Source organism: Anarhichas minor, unplaced genomic scaffold (assembly GCF_050575085.1).
Source record: "Anarhichas minor isolate MPS153535 unplaced genomic scaffold, ASM5057508v1 ptg000058l, whole genome shotgun sequence".
Taxonomy (NCBI): domain Eukaryota; kingdom Metazoa; phylum Chordata; class Actinopteri; order Perciformes; family Anarhichadidae; genus Anarhichas; species Anarhichas minor.
In genome coordinates this window covers 5720001-5740065 of record NW_027466504.1, presented here as the reverse complement: position 1 = coordinate 5740065, position 20065 = coordinate 5720001, and the positions used below count along the sequence as shown (strand labels likewise).

The 20065-nt window shown below is 43.0% G+C and overlaps 1 protein-coding gene across 1 annotated transcript in view; it reads left to right on the top strand.

The window, feature by feature from the left end:
• The first annotated feature begins 924 nt into the window (after positions 1-924).
• Positions 925-20065, top strand: part of cfap46 (cilia and flagella associated protein 46) — a 68311-nt gene continuing 49170 nt past the window's right edge. The window contains exons 1-21 of the mRNA XM_076077356.1: positions 925-973; positions 1077-1198; positions 2523-2654; positions 2965-3029; positions 3850-4014; positions 4306-4429; positions 4669-4763; positions 5692-5838; positions 5982-6081; positions 6477-6575; positions 6996-7186; positions 7589-7814; positions 8042-8159; positions 9755-9884; positions 10365-10489; positions 10620-10738; positions 12426-12538; positions 13592-13804; positions 14971-15136; positions 17604-17753; positions 19563-19673. Of these exons, the coding sequence (XP_075933471.1) occupies positions 925-973; positions 1077-1198; positions 2523-2654; positions 2965-3029; positions 3850-4014; positions 4306-4429; positions 4669-4763; positions 5692-5838; positions 5982-6081; positions 6477-6575; positions 6996-7186; positions 7589-7814; positions 8042-8159; positions 9755-9884; positions 10365-10489; positions 10620-10738; positions 12426-12538; positions 13592-13804; positions 14971-15136; positions 17604-17753; positions 19563-19673 (2760 nt within the window). The remainder of the gene's footprint in view (positions 974-1076; positions 1199-2522; positions 2655-2964; positions 3030-3849; positions 4015-4305; positions 4430-4668; positions 4764-5691; positions 5839-5981; positions 6082-6476; positions 6576-6995; positions 7187-7588; positions 7815-8041; positions 8160-9754; positions 9885-10364; positions 10490-10619; positions 10739-12425; positions 12539-13591; positions 13805-14970; positions 15137-17603; positions 17754-19562; positions 19674-20065) is intronic.

The window sequence follows — 20065 nt, the reverse complement described above, 5'->3', positions numbered from 1 at the left end:
CAATCCCAAAGGGTGGATATACTCTCTGTGTGTATATTTAGACAGGTCCCACAAGGAATTGCTCAACAACTTTGCTTGAGGGCCACTGAGGAGCTATCTATGCTGCTTTGAAATTCTGGCAGGTAATACATCTTTCTGTCAATTAACCCTCTAACTAGGAACCCCGAGTCCATGGCAGGGAGTGCCACTGTAGTTTGCCTTGCCTCATGATTTTCTCCCATCACATCAGTAACAGTATTTGGTTTGACCAAGTAAATTATTTTTGCACACCGAGTGGCCTGATTTCTAGTGATGCACTTTGAAGTTAAGAAGCGTTGGGACCAGGAGCCTAAAGAGGTGCTTTGTGTGAGTCAGAGAGTGAGGGGGAGAGAGAGAGAGAGTGAGGGAGAGAGAGAGAGAGAGTGAGGGAGAGAGAGAGAGAGAGAGTGAGAGAGATGTAAAAAAAAAAATGTATATTTAATTTGACTTTAGAGACTACAGTGAGTTGTTTGAACTCAAGTTAGTAGTCAATCAATACAAACAAGTGTCAACCTTTTTGGTCCTATTCGTTTACCGTAGTCTCATCCGGTTCTTGTGTTGCTTGGTAACGCTCCCTAACTACAAACACGGATGCTGGCTCTGTCCAGCATTTGACGTCGACACAGGGTTAGTTGTTCATTAAAGACACTAATATGTGGCATATTTACATTGACGATGAAAATGCAACGTACAGACGTATTGCTTTTCTAATATTCAAGCAGTTTTGAAATTCTTGTTGACCGACGTAACAACTTGCACACACCTGTAACGTTACAGTTTTAAATGGGTAATTTAGCGCGAACAATAGCGTAACTGGCTGTCCTAACCTAATTAGTTGTAGCTAGCTAACATTAGCTCATTTTTAGCATAAACACATTAGCTGACGACAGTTAACGTTCTCCCGACATGGAGCGGGATATTCGTCAGTATCTCACCGAGGCAAAGGAGCGACAAGGTTTGTATTGTACTGACGTTCATTCAGGAGCACTTTCAGCTTTAACGAGTTATTAAAATGTGCCTTCGCTGTGTTTAACGTCATGTAACGTCACTTCACGTAGACTCTGGAGCTCTGCAGTCAGCTTACCGTTTACTTGAGAACGTGGCGGTGGTTGGAACCAGCGGACGAACTCCACGTATTGCCCCGGAGTTATACGTCGTTTGTGCGGAAGCAGCTCTACAGGTGAGACCGGGGGCAGTAAATCGTTACCTGTTAATGTAGCCAAACCATGTCGTCGTAGATTCAGCAGGGTCAAATAAATAAATAATAATAAAAAGGCTGTGTGTATTTTCTGAGACCATGTGTGTTCTTTGGAAACAATGTCCCACAGAAATGTAAGTTTTATATTATCCTCGAGTTAGGATGAGATAGTCACAGGCCTCGTTTTGTCTGCACTGTTAAAAATGGCCGACAAATAAAGCCTACAAGATATTGTTATTGTAATTATTGACTTAAATCACGTTTAATCAAGTTTAAGATCTAACTAGTCATGCCAAAAGTGCTATTGTAATGCCAATGACACCTGAGGTTTATTTCTTTTTGGCAAATTCTACAAAAGGAATTAAGCTACTAGGTCACATATCACATATTTTATTTGGTTTGAGTAAATAAAGCAGAAATCCTTTTCGGGGTTCTACTTTGATTGACACAAATGCTTTGTTGATGGCAGCATCTAAAGGTACTGATACAGAAAATCATTTGAATAAAAACCTCTGCAGCAACGGCGCCAGAAGAGTCATATCACAAATGCCATTATGTCACTGTTTCCATACAGTAACTTTAGTTAGCTAAATCTAACTATTCTCCCAGTAGGACAGGATAATAATGAATATTCACTAATGTCGACTGAAGTGTCCTAGGGCAGTGGAAGCTCATTTGAATAATGGAACACAGTGATATTCCATAATGTGATCTGTTCTCTCTTTTTTTATGTGGTACAGCGAGGCTCCTCAGTGAAAAAGCAGCTTGCCTTTAAGTCTCAGGCCTGTTTGAATACTGAATGAGTCCACATCCCCAGCAGGACTACATCACAATAGTCCTCAGTTGTTAGATGAATATGAATATTCCTGTTGCATTAAGACATTTTTCTAACGTTTTCTCAGATACTGATGCCACTGTGCGTCACTGTTACGTTTCACTTGTTTTATCATCTTCCAGCATGAGAAACAATGAAATGCTTAACGATAACACAATTAAAAGCTTACAGTATACAACATTTCCGTTACGAATGATCTCTCCTGACAGCGCTACAATTCCTTGAATGAAAACTACCCAGAGTGAGTTCATCTAACAAGTACAGTACTGACATGCTCAAGGGCAAGAACCTGCAGTCAGGATAATGTTTTTCGTCATGCTTAAAATCGATGTGCATCACACGACACATCAAGTCATTTCTGAGTTGTTTTGATACCGCATCAAATTTAGAAAAATGCTGGTGACACAACGTAACAGCTGATGAGGTCTATATATGTATTTTGTTTGGACTTTTGTGTTTTTTTTTCCTCAGCTGGGCTGTTTGGAGATAAGCACAGCGTGTCTAAAGATGTACTTTGAAGGGAATCCGCCGGCTAATCAATTTTTGTGTCGAGCCTACCTCTGCCGGGGCCAGCTGAAGTCTCCGCCGGCCACTGGCAGTGTGGTGAGGACACCAAAGTGGACACATCTCCTCAAGGGGGGTTGTGTGTATGTGTGTTTCTTTGCCAATAGGATACACACACATACACAGTTACTTTAGAAATATACTGTTATGCACTGTAAAAGGAGCAGATGTCCCCGCTTCGTAAACTACTTTTCTTCACAATGTGATTCTTCAAGGCACATTACCCTTTGTCTTTTCACACTTAAGTGCAGTTTTTCTTGGTGTTTTATCAAACTGTGGGCTCTATTGAAGAGTTTCCTTCTCTGATCTTTGTTTGTGACAAAGTCTTTTGCACTATTTTCTATTTCAGGGAGACTTTGAAGAGGCTGTGCTGTGTTTTCTTAAAGCAATTGAAATTTCAAAGCATGAACCAAGGTACGTCACCTCCAGTGTGTTTGGCTTTGTTCTAACGGTGTCAAGAAAGTTGACCAGTTTCATGCCACGCACAGCTTCTCATTGCTGCTATTGCTTGCACACAATGAACGTGAAATATTCCAAACAGGGAATGTTCTTCTTTTGTTATAGCTATGATAGGTTATGAGGGTTAGATATATTCTGCGGCATCAAGGTTTGAAGAATACAGTTGAAATGTGACATGATTCTTCACGCTTCACCCCACAGGTGGATGATATTCAGCATGTTTTCTTCTTAATCTGCGAGCAGGGAGAAAAGGATGATGAATATAGATGTGATGATAGAAATTGTGACATTTGAAGAACGACGCATCGGGAGATGGCGGCCTTTGCGAGCGAGCGGCACCGACTCTCTTCGCTAATGAACTCATAACCCGTCAATAAAAGGGCTGAATGAGCAATCCCAATTAACACCAAAGGGAATATGTTTCTAATACATCCAGCCCAGACTAATGCACAACGCACTCTCTGGTGTATCAATTAGCAGCACTCAAACGGCCCGTTCACACAATTTCCTCTAAAACAGTGCCTTGGTTTCATAAATTTCCCTCATTTTACATAGAAAGGCTCCTACGGGGGGCTCTCCTGAGGCCCATTGGACGATGGTTGATCCACACACATTTGCAATCCACAGAACTTCTCCGTACAGAGTTGACACTTGGTCTGAATTGAGTTGTTCCAAGAGATCAAATGGCTTGCTCGTGCGGATCATGTGAATAATTCAGCTTTTTCTCTGTTTTTTCTCTGTGCACATTATTTTGCATCCGTTTTGTTTCTCACAGATACTTCTTCCTAGCGTTCAACGCCTCGGTGCTGTACCTCCAGACAGTGCGTCCTCTCCTGCAGCCGGGGCGGTGCCGCCGCCTGGTCCCCTCCCTCGGGCAGGTGGTCCAAAGTCTGGACGAGGTGGCAGACCGGGACCACAGCTGGAGGGCTGAGCTCATGATGCAAGTGGCCCCTCGATGCTCTCTTAGTTCTCTTTCATGAATAAGTCCAGTCCTGATTCAGTCGGGTCTCATGCTGGTGACGCACAGAGCTAATTAACCAGCAGCTCATCTGTGACCGTAGCACTCTGGTTTCCATACTTGTATGTAAAATACTAACCTGGGAACTTGGCTTATATATCGTTGTGGAGAACAATGTCCATATTTTGTGGAAATATCCCAGTAAGCATTGCAAAACACTGTTCTTTCACACTAAAGTAGTATCAGTCTCGTGTTCTCTCTGTTTCTGCTCAGGCATCTTATTAAATGTCTCGTGGACGCCGGTGAAATGGAAGATGCTGCAAGTTTTGCCAAAGTTACAGAAGAATTCATGAAGTCTCACATCCCACATCTCTATCCAAGACTCTTTACGTTACTGGTGAACGGAGTTTCATTTCATTTTGCCGTGGCATTTATTTCAAGAGTTAGTTTTCTTCAATACATTTTGGACTTAACGGCGCTCTGGAGTTAATGGAAGTGTTGGGATCACACAATCTCAAACAAGACTACCTTTCATGCACCTAACTGTGTTTAATGTGAAATACAGCAGAGCTTTTAGTGAAGCATTTGGGGATGATGAATAGAAATTAACTTCTACCTTTACTCTTCTCTCCTCAGGTACAACACAAGCTGACAGAGAGGGATGTCCTCATTGAACTGAGCAGGCAGTGTACTACCTTGGCAGTCATTTACAGAATACAGGAATTAAAAAAGTACGGACATTTTCTTTGCTATATTTAAGTAAAAGTGTTTTCTGCCGTTAAGATGAAGACGTTGTACTGTAGCAAGAAACTGCAAAACTGTTTGGAAGAAAATGCTTTATTTATTGATTGGATGTTTGTGTTTTTAGAGTGCTCCCTGCTAATACTACAGGCAGGTTCAGCCATGACCTTTATTAAGTATGACCTTATTAATGGTCCTACCAACTTACCAGTTTCACTATTCTGTGTTTGTAACCTACAGAGTGTATTATGTTTCCCATTCTCGTGGATGTGATATCTCAGGAACGCCTTGAGCAAATTATTTTCAAATTTGGCTCACAAACTATTATTTTGGCCATAACTCAAGAATTCATATGCTAATGATGACAATTTCACACAAATGTCTAAGAGGATAACGTGATGGCACACAACCGGGAGGCGTTACTTCTAGTTTATATTTGCCACGCTTTCTTAAGCTTGTAGGACTCACAGGGATATTGGTGCATTTTGGATTCTGACGTTTGTTTGCGTTCAGCGAACTTGGAAGCTACTCAAACATTAAACTCGATCCACAGGCCCTCGGTTAATAAGCCCGCGGCGTCCCCCGGTGGGCAGGTTTATCTGGCTGCCTGCACACAGTAATGGTATAGTACCACGGCTCCTGGTGTGGCATCGTACAAACCCAGTCCCTTTTCTGCAGGCATGTACTCGACATGTCGGAGCTCCTTATGGCTCTCTAGCTCATCTTTAAACGTCAGCAGCATGAGTCAGTGTGACCCAGCCATCGTCGGCTTCATACAGCTCATTTTGCCTGAGGCTAATGCACTGTTTAGTGTGAGTATATTACGAGGAAAATGCAGATGCATGCATACTCTTGGGTGCATACGTTTATGTATTTTTAATTAACAAACAGTTTTTTTCTTTCATGTTGTACAAACAGCAAGTTAGAAGAAATAAATGAGGTCGAACCAACAAAAGAGGAGCTCGAGCAGATCTTTCGTCTCCTGATGGATTGCACCGAAGCATCTGCTGCAGCTGTGAACTCCAGTCCTCCTCAGAGCCCAACACCCATCCAACCAGCTGACAGGTCTGTGGCCCCAAGTCATCCGAACAAATGTCCTTCCCTGTCCTCTTACTACCACACAACCATGGATAACCCGAGGGGCAGAGCACGGCCCGGATTACTCTACTTGGAATTGTATGAATTATGTTTTTATCTGGGATTTGCAGAGTCTCCCTCCTCCTGGAGTTGGCTCTGCTGGCCTTGCGAGTGAAGCGTCATGAAGTAGCTGTCGACTGTTTGAAGGAGCTGAAGTCGGCGGGAGAGACTGTGAGTGTCCGGTGTTCTCCTGAAACCTCAGAGGCTACACACTGTAACCGTACATACATGCAAATGCATGCACGGATTCTGACATCCACTCTTAAGTGGGCACTAATAGATGAAATCAATTAGCTGAGCTCACGCCCAAGAGCTTGAGAGGTTGCTGCACTTACTTTCAATAATGTAAGATTAATTTAATAGAAAGGTGTGTAGTGTTTTCACAAATTTGACCATTTTGCTCGTATTGTGAATTAAGTGAAATGATAACACAATTGGCAACGTTGCACATGCAAGAAACTCTTGGCATAAAAACATGACTACCCTTATAGATGTGTCACCCTCTCTTCTGTGCGCCGCTGAGCGCCGACTCTTGTAACCACACGTATGTGCTTTTGTCTTTTCAGAGTCTTGGCCAGCGCGTAATAATGGAATGTGTCAGCTGTGACGTCAACCTCCAGAAGAGAGAGGGGAAGACGAACGACTACTCCAAAGCCAGCGTGGAGGTGCTCGATCATACAGCCGTGCGTTCCCGCCAGCATGTGATGCGGGCGGTGGACCCATTGGCGGAGTCGTGATTAACTGTTCTGTAATATTTTCTGTAATCTCATTCTCTGTCTGAAGGCAGTACATCCTTACACTCTAGGTATCTCTGCCTGAAAGCTGCTAACTCAGCTAGCAGCGCTTAGAGTTTCAGCTGACAACTTTAATCATCAGTTTTTCCTCTCTGGAAAAAAAAAATTTTTAATCTCGAGGGAAGGAGGACTCTGTAATCTCATGTTGCACCATTTAATATTTTGGCTTGAAAATGTAAGATTTGGCACCCCGTATTTAATACAGTCCAAGTGCACTTGCCAAATGATAGAAGTGTCGTGCTCTCGTTGCTACAGGAGAGACGCTCTCAATCTGTAGTCTTGATCCCACAGGCCCGGCTGAAGGAGATAGGCAAGCTGGATCAGTGGCTGCAGACGGCGGTGAGGGAGGGGGACCCTCAGGCCGCGCAGGCGGTGTGCGCCGCGCAGTGGAGCTCCTGTCTGCCCCTCATGCAGCACAACCTCAGGAAACGCATCAGGACACCTCTGCTCAGGGTGGCCCAAGTCCTGGAAGACATTCAAAGGTTTACAGTTTCCTCAAATCCACTTTACATACAGTATACTGCATGTTATGGTGGCTCTGTTATATTATAGCTCAATCTGTGTTGGAATGCAATAACATATCATATTTTGTTGGTTTTTGAGGGATTGCAGAGTCAGATTTCTTTTTTTTTTTTAAATGCACTATATGTTTGTGTTTGACATTTGGATCTAGAAAAATGCTATTATGATGATTTATGGTCCGAAATATTTTTGTTCACTGTTGTATTTTCGTAACATTTACAGAGAGCCAACATTTAGGTACTTTTCAAGATGACGATGAAGTACTGTCTCCCAATTTTGAACTGTGGTATCACACCTACAGATTTGTCGTCATTTATAATGTACAAGTTTATGCTGGGAGTGTTTGTTTGCTATTTTCACAGTGCGCTGCTGGAGACGCGCTGTCAAGTCCACTCGGAGCTGGCAGCGATTGAAGAGGAGGACGGGCGCCTTGAGGCTTCTTTGACTCACCTTCAGAAAGCCCTGCTGCTGGATAACGGGACGCGACAAGAGCGCCTGTCGTCAGCTCTCCGCCTCCTGCAGCTCAGAGGCACCCTCTACCAATCGCCCCCCCGGGCTGAGGATAAAGCCGATATGCTTATGCAGCAGGTTTGCAGCCCGTCTGTGTCAGACAGTCTTAACATTACAAAATGAAGCGGTTCTTTAAAACGTAACAAGCGGATGCTTATTTTATGTAAAAACATACAGAAATCATACATATGTACAGGCAAGGAGAACTTAAATTCAGTGTGTTTTTATGTATGGTGAGAAGAGGAGTGTGCCTAGTAATGGCTACAAGTTAAGTCTGACATCCAACCCTTCCTTCCCGTCCTCAGGCCAGGGACATGCAGCCCCAAGACAGGACGGACAGCCGTCCCGTCCTGGTCTCCGTGGGTCAGCTTTTGGCCCCTGACCATTTCCAGATGGTGCTGGATGCTGACGACACCTCCAAAAGTACACATTTCTCTTCTTGCTTTCAGTTTTCACAGAGACACGACAACATTTACTCAACACACGTGCTGTTTGTCAGAAGAAATATTCATCTGTTAGCTTTAAACACATCCATATTGACTAAGCCTTTGTTTATGCACCGGGAATCACACATGTCATTAAACTTTGGAAGAATATTCCCCCATATTCCCCTCTTATCATGGGTAAAGTGCACTTTTCTCCTTTATGCATATACATACATTTAAGGGGGGAATGAGAAGTATCTGACTATGTCATGGCATCAGGGAAAGCCCCGTTGCATTAATGAAATGATAGGCGTACAGATCAGGCCATACTATAAACTATTGACTAATAAAACATTGATGTTAGCTGTTGAACTGTGGCATTAGTCCATGTTTTAGAATTCGTAATTAAGTCCAGTAATGAGTATATGATTTTATTTTCTACACTCTGCGATCTCGGACAAACCCCACTGTTCTGATCCGACGGAGATCCCAGAATGCAGCCTGATGGCGGTCCTCTGCGCTGATTGTGTAACGGGCTGCTGTCTCAGTAAAGTAGGCACTGATTACGCACAGCTTGTGAATGAGAATAGGAACCAACGTCACAGAGCCAAACCTGGCGTGTGCGCTGTCTCGTGTGTGAATTTGTCCCCTGAGACTTCAAGTCTCGACAAAAGATCGTTCAGTGGCGGCGTCGAACTTGCCAGGTTTTGCAAAAAACCTTGACTGTGTGTGCTGGATCATGCAGCAGAGGGCCCTTTGATCTCACACTTATTCCATGCGCCTTGGCCCGCAGCATCAAATGAACATTCAGCAGTCTAATGACCTAGGAAAGAACTCCCCTCAGCCTTTTTGTCAGCTAGTCAAAAGGGCCCCTTTGGTCCATAGAGGCCCCTCTTGGTTTTGTCTATAAACCTCAAGCGTCCCCTCGATGACGACACTTAACCGTCGTGTGCGGTGCCTCAAAGCCAGCACGCCAAGTATTTTTTTAAATTAATTGTAGCTTGTATTGTTGCCACGATGTTGTGTTGTACCTCAGATGGACATCAACGAGAGGCGCGTGCATGAGAGCGGGTGCGTACAGCCTTTTAGTGCTTTGGTGAGCGTGCAGGCTCGGGAGCGTTCTGCTTCTTTAAAACACGCCAGTCAAAGTCACAGACCTCTTTTTGTAGTTCAGTCCATAAAACAAATGCTTTGAATAACTCTGTTGCTGCGGGCGGGTGTGACTAAAAATCTGGATCATGCTCCGTTGTTTTGCTTTTTGTTTTGTTTTGTTTTCTTACTTGTCGACATGATTACATCGCAGTCTGACGTTGCGATGCTGGAAATGGGCCACTTACTCTCGGGGTCCCTTAGTAGTCGTTCCTTTCTTACGTGGAAGTGGGATAATGAGGCTCATTTTGTAACTTCCTCGAAAGGATAACATTCTCACTACCTACATTAGTGCACATTTATTCCATGTTTTATGCATCCTTTAGGCCTAAGGAGTTGTGTAACAGACACAAAATTGTATTGAATCATTATTTAGCGAAAACGCTGGAGCTTTTCCAGTAGCATTAATCGACTTATGTATTCAGTCTTCCAACAATTGTCTAGTTCCCGTAGGCGGTCTAGGATCTGGACCAGTGGCTCAGCTCTCTGCGAAGGCGCAGCATCACTCTACATCTGTGCGGAAGCTGGACGGACACCTGGCCAGACAGGGAGATGACACAGACAACACAGAGAGGTGTGTGTTTGTACATTTACATGTATTCATTGTGATTGTACATGTATATTCTTGAATACAAGTGAAGTCTTCCTGTCAAATCTTCTTAGAAATTACTTTTTTTAGCTGTCAGGCTTCCCAGAAACCCAGCTTAAGCAGGTTTGTATGCCTTGGTTTCTTTTGATCCTCTCTACAGTTAAAGTTGTTGTGTGACTGTAGGCGTCTACAACCTTCTTTTACATTCACAGTGCGTAGTTGAGGCTGCCTGTCTACCAACATCATTACAGTAAAAAAGTGTGCACATGAGACATTGCAAGCTTAATGGGCCGGAGAGGGCAAGAGGCTTGACTTGAAGATTCCCCAAAGGAAAAGTTTGTTATTCATGGCCCGGCAAAAAAAACAACCTTAAATCATGTACAGTGTGCTGCTTTGCCCTTGCCCTGATCTCCACCTTTTTAATCATCTCTTAAGTGTTCTTTATTTATTTTTTTGTTGCTCCAGAGTGAAGCTGTGGGCAACGCTGGTGAAGACAGCCAGGAAACAGGAAGTGTGGGATGTGTGCCGAGCTGCTTGTCGATTCTGTTTGCTCTACGACGACGGCAGATGGAAGATCTCCGAGACCGACGGTACTATTCCTCAATATCGGAGTGATGGGCAGGAAATAGTAGTGGTAGCCGAATTAGTTATACATACAAGAGGGAGACGATTGGTTTCATTGAGAGAATTTGCGTCACAGATTTTGTGAATTTGATCCAGAATGCAGGTCCTCGGAGGAGGAAAGCGGTGCAGAACCTCTTCACGGTTGCAATCGAAGCCAAACCTGCGTGAGGGACTTGTTGCGGCTTTTTGCCGAAATCCGCTTCATCAGTGCTGAGGTGTGTGACGACTAACACAAACACACTTTTCATATGTTCTTGCAGGAGTAATCCACATAAACAGGTTTCACATTTGCTCCTGTTGTACAAACATGGTTGCATTACTGCGTGTACGCAGAAAGCAGGTCAAAAGCTCTTTGAGCTCTCGGCTCCTTTTTGTTCCATTACTCCCCTGCTGTCTGTTCTGTAGACGATCTTTTTTTTATTTGATGAATGATCATGGTCAGCCCAAAGAGCATTGCTTTCCCTGTGGCTTCTTCACAGTAAAAGCCACTCCGTGGAAACACTTAAAGGTCCAGTGTGTAGTAACTGGCCGTGAGGTTGCAGACCGTAACCAACTGAAACTAAAACCAAGCGGGCAGGAGAACTACAAAATTCTTATTTTCAGGCGAGTTTACACCAAAGAAAACATATTAATATTATATTATAGATATCACAGATACATTTATGCCAATGGATCCCCTTAAATGCTACACACTGTACCTTTTTATTGTGAAGCAACAGGATGTTCCCGTATGCATTATGCCTAATTCCCACTACAACACTTTAGCCTTCATTTCTTCGCTTGTTGTTGTACTGTATCGATTCCCATGAAGGCAATTTGAATCCAGCTTTGGAATGGCGGACTCTGCCACTAACAATTAAAACTATATAGAAAGGTATCTACTATATACACTGAATGGCCATTGCTAAAAATATGCAGATCATAAATGGTAGGAAAATTAACTCATGAAAATCTGAAGGATTATAACCAGAGGGGACTGAAGACGAGCCTTAGAATGACCGGTGGATCTTCCAGGGAAACAAACACATTTTTCTGTGTTTTTGATAATATTTATTGATTTTATTCTACGCATCAGACATAAAAACTTTCAGCTGTCTGACTTTGCTTGTGTCCCTTTTCAGTTATTAGTGTTAATGAGCATCATTTACCATGCGCAGTGGAAAGTCCTGCTTCTACCAACTCTTTATTTCAAGCTTCTGTGGATACAGATGTTTTTGTATCGAGGTGTTGATGTTGACAAAAATTCTATCTATCTCAGATCATAGGAATATTGTATTTTATTTTTTCAGCTCCTTTTGTAATGTTCCACTGCTTGCAGTAGTAAACATGTATTATGGGATTTTTAACAAGCCCGTGAGGTAGATGTTGATTTGTTGGAGTCAGAGATTGTTGTGCTTGTCTTCTGAGCTTGTCTCATTGCGTAATCCCGCTTCCCATCAAGCCTGCAGCTCCAAGTCACTATTAAGTCCACGGAGATGTTAACTTGACAGCACTTTGAAGAAAATGGAGACAACTATCCACAGCTACGACATGACCTTGTCAGAACTGACTCGCACTGTAGCGTCTATGCTCGCTCCCCTCATGAGCTCTCTCTTTGTTCCACGGTACACCGGGGGATTCTTTTTTGGAGGATTGGGGTCATAATTCATTAACTGAATAGATACCTACGTCTCAGTCCTCTTGTCTTGCCTGAGTTGTCCGGCCGCTGGAGTAAAACGCTCACCAGTCGCTTCCTTTTGTTCTTTGATCTGCTGCCGCTGAGCTTTACCGGCTCTACAGAAGCTGTCATTCCCATAGCGGGAGGTCTTACCTTCTCATTTGATTATGAATTTATCAAAACAGGAAGTCATCTTTAATATTATCCTTTGTGGTTGAGAAATGAACGTATTCTGTCTTGTCAAGGCCACCGTCCAAAAGCTGCTCACAGAGGGGGTTCAGCTCAACGGCCCTGCTGTCCCCGCAGTGGAGAGTGAGTTGTGTGTGTCTGAGGAGGATCCACACTGGCTTGTTTACAGGTGAAAACACACACACACATGCTAGCATTATTGTATGTCTTTTGTCTATATGTTTCTACTTTATTATTTGCAAATCACAGATTACATTGTACATGACCATATTAAACAATAAAAAAATTCTGTTGTATTTGTGATTATTAATAGCTGGAACTGTAATATAAGCAGTGATATGAAAGCTTTCAGTGACCAAGTTTGTTATTCTATGTTATGAATAGATAACAAGTAGTTCATTAATTCATTTTATTAAAAGAATGAATTCTCAGGTCCCTGATGCATGTGAATCTTATAAAATGTTGTGTAAAATATGTTATATATATAATTATATCAAATTCCCCTAATGCCCATATGTGCGTTGCCAACTGTCGTCTCTGTTGGTGTGGTTTAATGCAAGTGTTTCAAAGGACCATAACTTGTGCTTCAGCCTTTTTAAAGTGAGCACATTGCGTAACTCGTCAGAGATGATGATGACAGGTAGTGGTGGGAATAACACAATCGCTTAAACTACAAGCCCGTTAGCTAAAACAGGTTTTGTTCCTCTTGAACCAAAACTGCACAGCAGATCTGAAAGCATTCTCAGACCAATGACGTGGTTTCAACAAGGCTGCAAACATCATCAATGATGTGGTTACCTTTTACTAAAGACCAGGATGTTGTAGATATACACCGCAAAGCTCCAGGATCTAACGAAGTCGTAACAGCCTACTTTCTTTGTTGAATTGACAAGACCTGACACATCACATCCAGCAGTGGAAATACTGCTCCTCCACTCTTCACCTCCAGCACATTGTAACATAATGCGGGCTGAGAGCTTCACCCAGGTGCTCAAACAAATTGGTGTTGAAAGCCTCATTTGATGTAACGTATTTGACATTGTAGAGGTGGAGATCCTCTCTCCCCTGTGGATGGTGCGGAAAAACCTGTCAGCAAATGGAACTATTCATGTGAAAGTCCTATCCCGCGTTGTAATTTTAAATAAGCATTGTTCACTAGAGACAACATAATATGGACTATCTCCCTTTCCCGCTCTGTATTCTCTGCCTCTCTCTCACCCAGAGACTGGATCCAGGCTCTGTCTGCCTATGCCACCTCCAACTTCTCGCGTGCAGCGGAGCTCGGAGCAGAGATCGAGGAGCCCTGGGTGGTAGCAAATGCAGCCATTTACCTGTGGAACTACAGCAGCCACTTGTTGGCAGCTGGGGAGTACCGACGCCTGCTTCCCGCCTTCCAAAGTCTCGTGGTGATGCTCCGAAAGAAGGAGTTCTCTGGGTAGGATGGGTCTCTAAATTACTATCAGTTTTCATTACAGGGTCTATACACCTGTCAAGGCTTTCACACACTGGTGGGTGTTTGTTTTCGTGCGATTAATTTCACAGGAATTTCTCAAAATTCTCTCGTTTCACACGATCTTCTTGCAGTTATTGTGTTCACCAGTATTGGTAGACGGGCACAGTTTATCAGTTGCTCTGTTGTTGAGTACAATATGAAATGTCCATAAAATAGGTCACTTAGTCAGTGGTTACTCAACGATAGGAAAGAGGTCCCTTGGGGGGAGAAAGTTGTTAAATGAAGCAGAGCGTTAGTTCATGCAGGACACGGAAGTCATACGCCCTCAGCTGTAACCAGCTGACAGCCACGCACCAATCACAGCCCACTCTCACTTCAAGGTTTATTTAAATGTAACTCCCTCCTCACTGATTCATTCTACACCTACGCTGTTACAGACCGCGCTGCTGGGGAAGCTTCGCCTCCTCCAACCCCAGCCTCCGCCCCTTTTTTAGTTCAGAGTGCATCTTTCTGGAAAATGGTTGAAATGTATTTAAAAAATGTACTTCTGGCTCATTCCTGTAAACCCTTGGGGGGGGGGGGGTTATAGCTCGGTGCTCCCCATCTTAGCTTGGTAGCTGCTGGCTAATCCGGGGATCATTCAAAGAGCGGAGCCATCATCGCCGAGTATGACGAGAGTGTTCCTGACTGAACCATAGATTAATGTACGATGCAAACACAGTCTTTAAATTCAGTTGAAACTTGAAAACTATTACATTTTCAGCCGATAGCTGCAATATGTACTCTCAGAAAATCATTTTAGTCACGCTCAGAGTTGACTTGTAAAAAAAATGTTTGTTAATTTATTCTCTGGCACTGTAGCTCACTCTCAGAAAAACATGCGCTTTAAGCTCGGCTCTAGTTTCTGGCTGTAAGAAGAAGCAGTGAATGTTCATGGAAACGCACCAAGCTGTCCTTGGGCATAGAAATAATTACTTGAATGTTGGGATTCAGTGATATCATACATCTAGCTGTCCAAATCTGTGGTGCGTTTTTTTTAACTTTCAGAAGGAACTACAGTATGTTTTGGCCTGCAAGCCCAAATTCCCGTCCTTGTTTTTCTCCAGATGATGTCAGTTTGGAGCATTCTCGTTATTGTATTTCTTCAGGAACCGCACTCTGTTCGTGCTGCTCTGTGATGCTGTGGCCCGGGGATTGATTCAGCCTCTGTGCGGACCAGACATCGCCGAGCAAGCCCCGCCAGGAGACGAGGCCAGTGCCCACGGGGCTTTCTTAGACCCTGCTGCCCTTCAGGATGTCCGTAAGGCATCTGAGGTATGTCGGTGTGTGGAAGTGCGATGCTGCTAATGGCCGTGTGTGTGTGTGTGTGTGTGTGTGTGTGTGTGTGTGTGTGTGTGTGTGTGTGTGTGTGTGTGTGTGTGTGTGTGTGTGTGTGTGTGTGTGTGTGTGTGTGTGTGTGTGTCAAAATGTTTCTATGAGTAGATTTAATAATCAGTACCATGGAAGCGTTTGTGACAAACACTGACATTCGGTTTTGTTAATTTTCAGTGACATTATTAAAGCATTAGTCTTCGATCTCATAAAATATCCTTTTAAACTAACCAATAAAAGTGCCTTTGTTGCCAACATGTGCAAAGGCTCCGTATGTTATTATAAAATCATAACCAAAGTTGGATATAAACCTCCTATGTCGCAACACATTTGCATAAATGTTGCACACATCGCTATAAATTTGCATCAAAATGTCCTCTCTTACATTTCTATTAACACTCATTAAATCCGCATTAATTTGCAAAACAATTAATGACATCACCATATCTGCACATAGATTCAGAAGCCTATCAACATAGAGAACTACTTACAACTATCTGTTCAGACTCCGGTGGTTATTGTGCAGTCACTAATTCTGTCCAAAAACCTCTGTAGCAGATACATAATTAATGAAATGGTAAAGAACAATCAATGAGTTCAAGAGGGTTTAGAACTCTCGAGGTATCATGTAACATGAAATCATGACGACACGGGCCCCAGTCTTTCTGGCTCCTACGTGTCCATACATCACAAAGTAAAGTAAAGCAAAATATTTTGGGTTTGAAGTTTGATTTGTTGCATTCTGTTGAAGCGAACACGATTGACCCTCCCAGGCTGATTGCGGTGGCTTGAGCTGCTTTTTGTTTTTCCCTCTCTGATCTCTCCACTGTGAAAACAAAGAGTTCCATCATTCAAAGCTTAAGAACGGATCAGAATGTCACAAAATAGCAGAAAGGAGTGCGTGCATAATCTCTGAATGGAATTTGCTGAATCTTTGCGAGACGTGTTCAGAAACTCCAAGTTGTAATCTTTTGTGCAGATATGTATGAAACGTTTTCCACACTGTCGACTCTTTTTAAAGTTTCAAAATAGAGGTGGGCCGATAGTGGACTTTTATTGGCCAATATAAGAACGATAGTTTGGATGATGGCAGATTAATCGTCTGATGCCTATTGGCTGATAGTGTTGCGTTATATATTTGAGAGATGACTTTCGTGGGGAGAAATAAATGTAAACGGGTCAGCTATAACACTAATACCACTTGTCAGCTTGCCGTAAAAATCAGCTGTTCCCAGGACGGCAAAGTTTTACCCTCCATTTTCTGACCTTATTATAGAATGTGTCGAATGTTTTTTTGTGAAGTGGCGAATTACTCTCCTAATAAGTAAATAATAGACGTCTAAAACATCATTCAAAGGCTGTTGTGCAATGGTGGCACAATGATGGCTGCAATGAACCCCCAAGGCAAGGGAAGGGGAAACAGTGCAGCTTACTTTCAACCTTCCGAATGTTCTCTCTTAATTTTATGAATTATCCTGGCCTGTTTTTCCATGTTATTTTGGAGCTATCACACTTCATGTCATCCTCCATAAAGTGTGACTGGCTAGGAAGCTTCATATAAATCCATCACCTGGAATGTTCTGTAATTCAGCCCATAGGTCCAGTATTATTATGCTAAAAAGGTAAGTGGGTTCACCAAAACAGACAAGACTGTAACTGTAACTTAAGGTTTTATCTACCCACAATTCCTGTTCCATTCCGTCGTAAAAATAAAATGGAAGAAAAACAAACCGTTAGCCGGTTCTCAGAGCTATTTTACGCCAGAACTACGTCAACAAGCACTTGAGAGACACTTCAACGGCGACAATGTAGCCGGACACTTTTGTAGCTTTGTCGCTTGTAGTGTGAACATAGCATCAGGAAGATATACAGTTTGTTATCCCCTTCATAGCTTAACACACATGTCGCTCCCGTGACTGTGTCTCGTCTCATGTCTCTGCTCTCTGTATGAGCTGCAGTTGCCAGTCGAGCCCTGTTTCCGTTCTCCTTTTCTATTCAAATGATCCACCATGAATATCGGCTCTAACTCCAGATGAAAGGCACTTTATCAGTGAATTATTAACTCAATTCCATCGTGTCTGTTTCCTCTTTGGAGGAAAGATAAAAAAGTGATCCTTTCCGATGCATTTTATATAAATAGCCTGAACTGAACTCTTTCGTGTATGTTGGCCGTGCCTGCAGCTGGCAGGCTGGCAGAGGGCCTCTGGCTACAGAAAGGCTTCTTATAGATACATAGATGGTATGTATGTATGGTATTTGACAGACACTATGATTCACATTTACATTTAAAATGTCATTCAGGATCATGGAGCATCCTCACTGTTAATGTCGTGTTCTACTTATTGAGCTTCTCAGGCTGCTAATACCGCACCAATGCAAGCTCATTGTCGTTTTCTACACTTCCTCCCAGCTGTGTGACTTCGGCCTTCGCATGTCCACCTGTAACACCCCAGGGGAGGCCGTCCCCATCGCAGCAAGGAAACGGGTGGTGGCCACGTGGGTGCAGGTCAGGAGGCTGCTGCAGCAGGAGATTGGCTCAAAGATGGACACTAAAGATGAGGTACCATTCTCTGCTGGCTGGTCTATGATGATGTGTCATCATTGCTCTAGAGAAGAGTGGGGACCCTAGTTCATTACATTGTAGTCCAGGATTGGGTTGCACCAGTTACAGTATTTATGAATCATTACTAAGTTTGAGCTTTGACTTCCTAAATTAGTCCACCTGCCAGTCTAAAGAGCCCAATATACCCCGAGGTTTTATGTTAGAAATGTACATTATGGGTCCCCAGCATTTAGAAGCTGCCGGATGCTAACTTGCATATGTTGGGCAGTTTGCATAATTGGCATTATTCACATTAATTAGCATCTGTATTTCTGCAATTACTTTGCTGATTTGGACAATACTGGAGTGCGTTTCGGCGTTATTCAGGATGCTGAATCCTTTTATGTCCATTTAAACCAGAAGTGACCATATTTCCACTCCTGTTGGGCCAATATGATGGAGTTTTAAAGAACGCTGTATCGATTGGATTGAAAAGATAACTTGTATGTATTTGAAATAAATGGAATAACTTCAAATTAGTTATAAATTGAAAGCTATTTATAAACACAATAATCCAAACGATGCAGAACATTTTTAATGTTAATTCACAGACTAATAGCCGATACTTTGAGAAAACAAAGGTACCACACCAAACTGTTGTGACTATTGCTAAATAATATCCTCAAATACGAGAGAAGGGAGTAAAACATGGACAAGTAGACCACATGAGTCCTGGAACGTGTTTAAAACACAAGTAAACCCAAAAGGCTCAGAGCAGAAAACTCACGGCACTCGTTACACAACGCGTTACAACTGGAACACTTTGATCGAGCTAGAGCACCTTTCACTTCCACTGCTCTCCACTGTTATGAACCATATCCTCATCGACGACCTGATCCTCTCCCCGTCTCCAGACTCCGTACATTGTTGTTGTCTTGCTGTGAGTGCGTGAGCGGTAGTCTGGGACGGGGCAGGCCTGCAGCTGCACTTTGCTGCGGTGAATGGCTTTAACCCGGCTTTGCTGCTCCAGCTGATAATGTCCAAGAAAAACAACAGAAACCCGTCAGTATTGCAATGTTTGTGAACTTATTTATTTTCTATTTCTTGGAGGGGATGGTATCCCTATGTATACTATGTCTGAGATTTAAAAAAAAAACTGTTTTGAAAGCAAAAAAATGTGAAATGTAAAGAAGAGTGAATACTCGCTGAGACTGTTGTCATAACATAATCACGTCACATGCATAATGTATCCTGTATTACATTATGGTTCTTCTTTAATGGGCTACTACTATTGTAGCTGATGACATTTTTATTCATCTTTTTGATGCGGTAGGTGCTACTTCCATATTACAGCATTGTATCCGCTGGACTGCGATCATCTCCGTATGCCATATTTCTTGATTGTGCGGCTCCACAGCGGGGACAGAAATGTGGGGGAAAGCGCTTATACAATTTGTCAGCTGATTAGTCACCACAATCCTTTGACCGTTTGTCAGCCAAGAATTTGCTGCTCTGCATCAGTCGCTTCAGCCTGATGTGCTTTGAGTCACAGCTACACAAGGTTTGTTTCTCGCATTGCAAATTAGGAAGTGCAGCGTTAATATAAATCCTTCATTAACTCATTCCACACAATAGCAAGTCATACATTATCAACTGAGGTCAGGAAACATGCAATATGATAATCCCACTGCAGCTTCATGTATGATTTATAAGCGAATAATAATAATACATGTATCTGTATTTTCTATAATTAAACATGGGATTGGTGTGTGTTCAGCAGAGGGCCGCGTTGCTCAGCGTGCATTGTTTTCTTCCCCGTCTTTGCAGTGTGAGAACGAGGAGGTGTCGGCGATGACGCGCGTGCTGGTTGCAGTGGAGATGCTCCAGTGCAACAGGAACCCGAGGCACGGGGAGTTCTGTGTTCCCGGTCTCCCGTCGGTACATACGTCTCTGCTCACGGTTTTCTCTACAGTAGCTGTTGCCCAGATGGGGACAACAGATGGCGAGGTGGCCCGTGTGCACACAGACCCTGTCTGCATCTCATCATGTGTCAATATCTTCAAAACTACTGCAGCTGCCTCCATAATAGTGCTTTAGTTGGGTCTAAACTTTGTAACTCTGTGGAGAATCCTTCTTCTTGACGCCCTTTGACCTTTTTCCACATGTTTTATCTTTTGTCTCTCATCCATCCACGTCTCCTCGTCTCTCCTCCTTCCTTTCCTCCCCATTATCATTCACTCCTTCCTCTCGTCTTTTGAATTCTATACATTTCTTTTTTCCTTGTCCTACCTTCTTTTCTTTTTTTCTCTCCACTTCTCTCCTTTAATCTT